At 32.2% G+C, this 10,332-nt stretch overlaps 1 protein-coding gene across 1 annotated transcript; it reads right to left on the bottom strand.

Annotated features, from left to right (window-relative positions):
* Positions 1 to 7,074: 7,074 nt before the first annotated feature.
* LOC148199998 (uncharacterized) lies at positions 7,075 to 8,324 on the bottom strand. Its single transcript, XM_088112811.1, has 2 exons — positions 8,049 to 8,324; positions 7,075 to 7,911 (listed from the first exon to the last, which is right to left on the bottom strand). Exons 1-2 carry the CDS (start codon positions 8,322 to 8,324, stop codon positions 7,075 to 7,077), a joined length of 1,113 nt encoding a protein of 370 aa, XP_087968937.1.
* Between the last annotated feature and the right edge of the window lie 2,008 nt (positions 8,325 to 10,332).

Genomic DNA, 10,332 nt, shown 5'->3' with positions numbered 1-10,332 from the left:
TGTAAGCTTTTTAAGAAAGAATTTTTTTGGTCGTGTTGGCTTTTTTTTATCCCAACTCATATGGGCGAGGTGAAATCCAATTATGTGGACTTGTTTGTCAGGTCTAGTAATGGAAATGCTGTTTGGAATGTTTATTTTTACTTATAAATTACCATGAGATATTAGGTTTATTTTTACTTAATATGAATAATGTCTTTTGATATTTTCTTAATTAAAAAAATACTTGGGACTAAAACTATTATATTAGTGATTTGGAAAGATAAATAATTAAAGTTTTCAATAAAAATATTTTGTGTTTTTTTTTTAAAAAAAATTATATAAATACTTTTATAAATATTATATTTATAATTAATTTTAGGAATTATGTTTTGGCAAATTCGCGGTGGTTTATGAAAATGAAAAAAAAATAGGGTGTATTAAATACTTTAAAAAAAATTAAACCTAAGTGGTTTTATTAGTTTTGAAAACATTTTTTTATCATTTTATAACTCCTTCTAATAATTTAGGACAAAAACAGTAGAAAAATATTTAAATTGGTTTTCGAAATGAGTATATTGTTGATAATTTTTCAATTAAAATTTCATAACTCTTGAAAATTTATATATATATATATATATATATAATATATATATATATATATTTATATATATATATATATTATAAAGTAAATGGAAATATTTATAAAAATTTTAATAAAAAATCTCTAGAATATGCCATATTTTTAAGGAACAATGGAGGTATTTATAAAATAATTCAACTTGCATTTTAGTTAAAATCTTCCTTCCACTTTGCAATATTTTACTTCTTATAAATCAACTCATCATACATTTCACATTCTCATTTCTAGACATGTTATATGTATGTCAACCACCTATTATCACATACATACAAAAGTCATTGAAAAAATTAAAACTAAAAACCAATAAAGATACATATGAATGATATAAACAAAATATATTTATTATCCACTTTTTTTATTATTATATCATCTATTTGAAGCATTTTCATTTTCATATTTGAAGACTAACAGAGCTTACGAAAGTTGTTTTATATAGTTTCTGTATTAAAACTAGGGAAAAAAACTATTCTGGTTTTAATCCGTAAAAATATAATTTTTGATTAATTTCTAGACATTTAGTTTTTAGTGTTGTGTGACAACTTTTTGTTATGTTACACTATCATATAACGATGAATATTATTATTTTATTTCAAAAAAATTATTTATATTTATTATATCAACAAATTCAATATTTTATTATTAAAAATAATTATCAAATAATAGTTTAAGATAGTTTTCAAAATATATTTTTTCATAAAATGAGTCGTGGTGGTTTATTTGGTACACAAGATACAATATAATATAATAGGATAGAACATTAAAGTGTAAAATCTCCGATTAATATTAAATGAATAATTTTAATAATATATGTAAGTAATAGGTAAACATATTTAATTATTTATTTAAAATTTTATTTCATATATTTTTACTTTTTTATTTAAATGTATGAAATTATAGTTATATTTAAAAGATTAATGTTTTTAAAATTTATATTTTGATCACACTAATTTAAAATTATTTGTTAAAAATTTTAAGTTTATTTTATTAATATTTTAGTGAATAAATTTGTAAAACCCTTTTAAAATGCAAAACATTTTTAAAAAAAATAAAATAAAAACAAAAACCCAGTTGTTTTAACAGAAATGCATATCTTCTTTTAGCTCTTTCTCTCACTACACTTTTGTCTTAATTTTTTCCTGCAAAATTCCATCTTTTTTGTGATAAGAGGTTGTGAGCTTTCATAGTAGAGAACACTTTAAATTTAACCAAACAAACTTTTTGTAAAACAAATTTCGTTCTTCTTTACTGTTCAATCTATTTTTGGTTTGGCAAGCTATTCTTATTGGGTTGCATGTTTTTGTTTTTTTACTAATTGATGCGTCATAGCTTACGTAACATTTACATGCACCTTATAAACTATCTGAAATAATTTTAGTAGAATAAATTTATTCTATATTCTACTAAAATTATTTCTGTCATTTTATGTTATTTCATAATTTTTATTTTTTTATTTAAACTTATGAAATTATAGTTATATTTTAAAAGATTAAATTTTTTAAAATTTATATTTTGATCAAACTTATTTAATTATTTTTATTACAAGTTTAAATTTATTTTATAAGCATTTTAGTGTATAATTTTGTAAAACTCTTTTAAAATACAAAACAGTTTTTAAAAAACAAAACAAAAACTCAACTGCTTTAGAAAAATATAAACGTGTATCTTCTCTTCTCCAATTCTTTTTCTATATAGTTTTACACTTTTTTTTCCAGCTTATTCGTTCAAAATTTTATCTCTTTTGTGATTAGAGGTTGAGATTGCGTTTATCATAAATAACTCTTCAAGATTAATTGAGCAAAATATTCATTTGGATAAGTTGAACATTTATGTTTTTGGCTTTTCAAGAGATCATTGGGTGTTTTTAGAATTTTTGTTTTTTCTCTTTGTTAATCAATTATTCTTTTGGTTCAATCGATTTGTTTTTAAGTTGTTTAATGGATAAGTTCAAGTTTTCATGAGTTAAAAGGCCTATCGGTGTTGTCGGTTTATTTTGAGATTGGTCATAAGGTGATGAAAGCTAACTTAACTAATTTACTGTGAAATTTCGTTTTGATGTATTAAAATAGATAATGAGTTGTATTTTGAATGGTTAAATTACATGCTTAGTTTATTTAAAGGGTTGATTTTCACTTAAATTAGATTTAATGCTAAATCTCTTAAATTAGGTTGAATTACTTGAAATCTATTTTCACTTAAATTATTTGTAAATTTGTGCAGAATCATGATTAATATGTATTGAGTTTGTGAAAAAACTTATGAATTATTGAGAATGCCTATGTGAGATTTTAATTGAGTAATATGAAACTGGTTGAACTAAGAAACACAACTTAACTTATGATCAATGGAATGTTTAAACACTGAAAATCGGTTCAAAAGAGTGTCAAATTACTTAAAATGTGAAGTCTAAGTTTTTTTTATACCGCCGAACATGTAAGGCCTAAAATAATTAGGATAAATATTTCTTCTTTCACCATGAATGTATAATTTGGTTAATAAATATCTCTCGTGGTGGTTCTATTAGAGTATTTATTCGGTTAAATTAAACTGTGAGATTTGATCTCAGTATATGTCAAGCTATGCTTTTCTAAACCCTTGTTCTCTTTCATTTTCTGACTATTCACGTACCAAGAAAATTAATTTCTTTTCTTGCAAATGCTGAAATTTGAAAGCACATAGGAAAAATTTATATTTTACAAATTGATTTGGACAGTATATACTCAGAAGATTAGAGATCCTTGCTGGAACAGAAGTAGGAGAGCTAAACCATTTCTGTTATTCAGTGTAGAACTGATGCTTAGCTTGAAACTTTCAGTTTGAGTATGTGAATCTGGCCATGTTGTGACTGTGATATGAGTGTTATTTATCTGGCTAATTATTCTGGGAGATGCATGCTATGTTGTATGAAAGACTTAGCCGAATGGTATGATTCTGATGTGCTTAATGTTTGTAAAACTTGGAATGATGATGAATTTCCAATATCAATTTGGATCTCACGATTCTGATGGAGAGAGTATACGGTTGTTGTATAATAATTCCTTGAACCATGCTATAATCATTCCAAGGGAGAATCCTTTCCTCTTAATAATCACGAAGGCCCTGTCAGATTGGCCATACCAAAGTGCTCTTTCCCTTTTAAAATTTTAATACCCACTTTAGGTAGCTTGACCACTGAATTCTATTTCTTTAACTACTCAAATTTGCAATCAATGACTTTTCAGTACACTTTTATCATGACCGTGAGAATAATTCCTTTTAAAATTCTCCAATGAAATGAACTTACAGTGGTGGTTGCAACAAATTTTCTTATTATATTATATAACAAATTTTCTGGTTATATTATATATATGTATATAAATATATTTGTGATGATTCCAGTTATTATTTTAGAATTATGTATTGAACAAAGAAGGTATACCATATCAGAAAGTGAGCTTAAGCCTAATTTCATCCCTACGGTTTGTAAGACGAGATTTGCACTTCCCTTATGTATTATAATTTGGTTTTTGTAAGAGAATGCAGAGTATGGAATACTGATATGAGATATCAGAACAAAGAAATGAATACGTGAAAAATACTTGAATGTATTGAAGTGATAAAAGTAAGTAATATAATAGTGTTTTATAGCAAACGAAAAGTAACAGAATTAACTATATAACAACTTGAGTTTAAACACCTAACATTCCTTCCTAAATCAAGCTGTCGAGAGGTAACACTCCTATCTCTTTTCTAAGAAACTCAATTCTATAGTCTTAAGTGGTTTTGTGAAAAGATCTGCAAGTTGTAAGTCAGATTTGCAGTAGATCAGCTCAATTCTTCCTCTGGTTACCATGTCACGCAAGAAATGATACTTTATCTCAATATGCTTACTCCTTTCATGGCTAACAGGATTTTTAGCCAAGTTCATGGCAGAAGTGTTGTCCATTTTTAACAGCACTGGACTTTCTTCAACTATCCCTAACTTCTTCATTAGTTCCTTTAACCAAACCCCTTGAGAAGCTGCATGGCATCCAGATATGTATTCTGCTTCGCAGCTAGACAGAGCAACAACATTCTGCTTCCTAGAACTCCATGAAACAGGTGCTTTATTGATGAAGAATATGTTTCCAGACGTACTTTTCCTTTCAACAAGGTCTCCACCGTAGTCAGAATCTGCATAGCCAACAAATTTCAGTTCATCCTCACGCAAACCATATGGAAACAAGATTCCATAGTTAGTTGTCCCTTTTACGTATCTTAATATCCTTTTGGCAACCACCATATGACTCTTCTTTGGATTTCCCATGAAGCGACTCAGAAGGCCTACACTAAACATCAAGTCAGGCCTACTATTACATAGGAATCGTAATGAGCCAATAACCTGTTTGAAGATCGTTTCATTCACTCCTTCTTCAGTCTCATCTAACTTCAGCTTGGTATTTACTTCAAGAGGACTTCTAACATCATTGCATGATGCCATCTTGAACCTTTCCAATAACTTTTTCATGTATCTTTGTTGATGCATCAACAATCCTGTTGCTGTCTGAGTAAATTCCATGCCCAAGAAGTAACTAAGCTTCCCGAGATCAGTCATTTCGAACTCAGATTCCATCATTTGCTTGAACTCGTCTATCTCCTTTAGGCTTGATCCAGATATCAACAAATCATCTACGTACAAGCAGACAATCATCCTGTTGCCATCAGTACTTTCCCTTACATACACACCATGCTCCACAACACATCGTTTAAACCCATGATCAAGGAAAAACCCGTCAATCCTTCTATTCCATGCTCTTGGAGCTTGCCGCAAGCCATAGAGAGCCTTATGAAGCTTGTACACTTGCTGCTTCTTATTCCCTCTGTTAAATCCTGGAGGTTGTTGAACATAGACTTCCTCCTCCAGTGGTCCATGCAAGAACGCAGATTTAACATCAAGTTGAATCATAGACCATCTTTTAGCACAGGCAATAGCAATTACTACACGAATTGTTTCTAACCTTGCTACTGGAGCGAACACCTCTGTAAAATCAATTCCTTGTCTTTGCAAAAATCCTCTTGTCACAAGCCTAGCTTTGTGCTTTAAAACAGTGCCATCTAGATTCAGCTTTCGCTTGAAAACCCACTTCAATCCAATGCATTGCTTTCCATGTGGCAGATCGACCAAACTCCACGTTTTATTCTTCTCGATGGATTTGAGTTCTTCAATCATGGCTTCCTTCCATTCGGTTTCTGCCATAGCTTCATCTACATCTATTGGTTCAGTTCCAGCCATTAACACCATGTGAACCAGATCACCTTCATCACTCACACCAGTATCCGTATATAACTCGTAATATGAAAATCTGGGTGGTCTTGTAGACTGTCTTCTAGGTCTCCTTAGTGTATCATCACTATTAGCACCATCAACAACTTTCTTATCAGTTGCATCTGATATCTCAGTCACCATGACACTTCTTATACTGGTCTGCCCTTTCTCCCAATCCCAACTTCATCTTCTAGAATTACTACATCTCTGCTGATCACCATTCTGCCTTTGTTAGGATCGTAGAGCTTATATGCCCCTGTCGAATGGTATCCTACGAGAACCATCGCCTCTCCTTTATCTTCAAGCTTTGATCTCCTCTGATCTGCAATGTGGCTAAAGACCAAAGATCCAAACACTCTAAAATGACTTACACTTGGTTTCGTACCTGTCCATGCCTCGAGTGGAACTTTGCCTGTGAGTCTCTTGGTAGGACACCTGTTCAATATATGAACAGCTGTTGACACAGCTTCACCCCAGAGATTTCGTGGCAAGCACTTATCACGCAGCAAACACCTGGCCATGTTCATAATTGTCTGTTTCTCCTTTCTACCAAACCATTGTGCTGTGGAGTGTATGGTGTTGTTACTTCATGATTGACTCCACTGTCTTGACAGAATTGTTCAAATGCATGAGACGTATACTCACCCCCTCCATCGGTTCTAGTATTTTAATGGTTCTTCCACTCTCTGTTTCTACCTTAATCTTGAACCTCTTGAATATCTCAAGTGCTTCACTCTTCATCTGTATCAGAAACACCCAAACCATTCTACTAAATTCATCAACAAAAGTGATAAAATACCTGTTTCCAGCCAAGGTCGACACTTCCATAGGGCCGCATATATCTGAGTGCACCACATCAAGACATCCTTTGGATCTCATTCCAGTCTCGCTTGAAATGGTCTTCTGCTTTGTTTTCCCACAATGCAAGATTCACACACGTTTTCTGGTATACTGGTTTCTGTCATTCCAGAAACCATACCTTTTCCACTTAGCTGCCTTAAATCCTTAAAGTTTAGATGGCCAAACCTTAAGTGCCACTTCCAGGTATCATCATCCTTTACAGTAGACAAACACTGCCAGCTTCCTACTGCATCCACATCCATACACACTTGAAATGTTCGAATTTTAGAAATCCTGCTTCTCAAGATCAACACTTTATTTTTATCAAACACTTCTACTGATCACAGCCTCCCATAACAACTGTAAATCCTTTCTCAACAAGTTGTCCAAGACTTAGCAGATTGCATTTCATTGCTGGCACAAGTAGAACATCTTCTATGATAGCATGTGAGCCATCTTTTCTCCGTATAACCACATTTCCCATTCCTTCTACTTGGAGTGTGCTGTTATCTGCGAATCTGACCCTACTCTTCTTTGATTCATCTAATCTGATCAGCCACTCCTTGTTGCATGTCATGTGATTTGAGCACCCCGAGTCCAAATACCACGATTTCACAAATGATTGTGAATTATCAGTTGTTGTTGTCACCATCAGCGTCAATGGTTCTGAGTCAGAGTCCTCTTGAGCTAGATACGCCTCCTTGTTTTGTTGTTTCTTCTGCTTACCTTTATTTGAGTAACATTCGAATGCGTAATGCCCCATCTTGTGACAACTAAAGCATTCTACATTCCTTCTATCTTTCTTCTTTATGTTCTTTTCAGAACCACTCTTGCCTTCAGGACATTCAACCTTTTCATCTTGCTCATTTGCATTATACTCATTTTTCCATTTTCCTTTCGCTGGTTTTCCTTTCCACTTCTTGAACTTCTTTTTCTCTTCATTTCTGACATACAACGCCTTGAGTGCTTGCTCATCATTCTTTATGGGATTTCGGTCTACCAATCTCATTTCATGTGCCGTTAAGGAACTTTGTAGTTCCTCAATCTTCATCTTCTCTATATCTTTTGATTCTTCAATGGCCACAACAATGTAATCGAACCGCTGACGTAGAGACTGCATAATCTTTTCAACTATCATAAAATCACTAATGGACTCGCCACATCTCTTCATCTGGTTAGTAATACTCAGAATTTTAGTGAAATAATCACTAACCTTATCACTATCCTCCATTTGTGCCAGTTCGTATTGTCTCCGCAGCGTCTGGAGTTTCACTTTTCTGATTTTCTCTCCCCAGAATGACAGCGTACCAATATCTCCCACGCTTCTCTAGCCGTAGATGCATTTTGTATCTTCTCGAAATGCATATCATCCACACATTGGTGAATGATCAGCAAGGCTTTATCATCTTTCTTTCTTAGTATCTCCTTCTGATCATCTGAACCACGGAAATCACTCATGGAATTATCTCCTTCTACCACACTGCTCACATCTTGAACACGAAACAACACGCGCATTTGCGTACTCCACCTACTCCAATTCTTGTCGGTGAGTACAGGAAGGTTTGTCGTAGAAAAATCAGCCATGGTCCACCCTTCTTCTCTGCCCAAGAACTGCTTTCTTGATCGTTCTAAACCACACACAGCCAGCCGCACTGCACTCGGAAACGATACCCCTTAGGTCCTCTTTCAACCTGGGCTCTGGATACCACTGTAAGAGAATGCAGAGTATGGAATACTGATAGGGGATATCATAACAGAAAAATGAATACGTGAAAAATACTTGAATGTATTGAAGTGATAAAAGTAAGTAATATAACAGTGTTTTATAGCAAACGAAAAGTAACAGAATTAACTGTATAACAGCTTGAGTTTAAACACCTAACAGTTTTATCTTTGATCGATGTTTGGTCTTATCTCTAATCGATGTTTGGTCTTATCTCTGATCGATGTTTGGTGTTATCTCTGGTCGATATGTGATTTCCAACCGAAAGTAACTGTGGATTGTAGAACACTCAGAAGATTAGAGATCCTTGCTGAACAGAGGTAGGAGAGCTAAACCATTTCTGTTATTCAGTGTAGAACTCATGCTTAGCTTGAAACTTTCAGTTTGAGTATGTAAATCTGGCCATGTTGTGACTGTGATATGAGTGTTATTTATCTGGCTTATTCTGGGAGATGCATGCTATGTTGTATGAAAGACTTAGCCTAATGGTATGATTCTCATGTGCTTATAATGTTTGTAAAACTTGGAATGATGATGAATTTCCATTATCAATTTGGATCTCACGATTCTGATGGAGAGAGTATACGGTTGTTGTATAATAATTCCTTGAACCATGCTATAATCATTCCAAGGGAGAATCCTTTCCTCTTAATAATCACGAAGGCCCTGTCAGATTGGCCATACCAAAGTGCTCTTTCCCTTTTAAAATTTTAATACCCACTTTAGGTAGCTTGACCACTGAATTCTATTTCTTTAACTACTCAAATTTGCAATCAATGACTTTTCAGTACACTTTTATCATGACCGTGAGAATAATTCCTTTTAAAATTTTCCAATGAAATGAACTTACAGTGGTGGTTGCAACAAATTTTCTTATTATATTATATAACAAATTTTCTGGTTATATTATATATATGTATATAAATATATTTGTGATGATTCAAGTTATTATTTTAGAATTATGAGTCTTGATACATCTTATTTTTTTAGACTATACTTCTTAAGTATTGATACGATAATATAAGAGTGACCAATGTTTTAGTTTTTTTTGGAAATCAAATTAAAATATAGTGTAGTCACTTTTCCTTATTTTAGTTTCTAAAAAGCTTGTAACATTATGTCGTGGTGTGAGTAAGATTAGCAAAAATGGAAAAGAATTGTTTTGTTTTTAATATTTGTTTTACTTTTCAATCTTTTTATCTTGGACAGGGTCTGGATATGGTTAAATGAGTGGGTTTCAGGGGGTTGTAGGGTCAAGTGCCTCTTTTTCAATGTTAGATGTCACCCTAGACTAATAAATTGTTACTTTTGACTGGTGAGATATTTATTAGAGGTCTATAGTTATAAAAGTTAGTCTCTTATGTTTGTCTTATTTTAGGTTTCTCTTTTGTTAAAAACATTTCTTATTTGTGGTTTTGGTTTGATCTTGGAATAAAAAAAGGTATAAGGTTGTTTATAGAATTGTATGAATTCATTGATGAATATGCATGTGTATAGTGATATATGAAATTGTTATGATGATGATGGGTTTGTTAATGGATATGAGCTTTTATGGAAAATATGATGATTGTAATTGATCACGGTATTACTTAATATGGATGAGTACAAATATGGGTGATTATTATGTATTTGGAATTTAATGTGGAATGATGTTTGTGGATGAAAATATGAGTTTAACGTAATTCCAAAAATCTTGCAGGAAAATTCTGTGATGACGTTCCTTTAGTGTATGCATTGATGTAAGGAGTCAGTACTAAAGGTTTATCCTGATACTTTTATAATGAATTATGTGATAAGAGGGATAGAAGGTCCTGTCATTAAGAACTACCTCAAGGTTCTTATGATGGTTAAAGTGATTGACCTTGTGTA

Source organism: Vigna umbellata, chromosome 4, assembly GCF_029865625.1.
Source record: "Vigna umbellata cultivar VRB3 chromosome 4, Vumbellata_1.0, whole genome shotgun sequence".
Classification (NCBI taxonomy): domain Eukaryota; kingdom Viridiplantae; phylum Streptophyta; class Magnoliopsida; order Fabales; family Fabaceae; genus Vigna; species Vigna umbellata.
The sequence above is the reverse complement of the archived record's forward strand: the minus strand, read 5'-3'. Positions and strand labels throughout refer to the sequence as shown.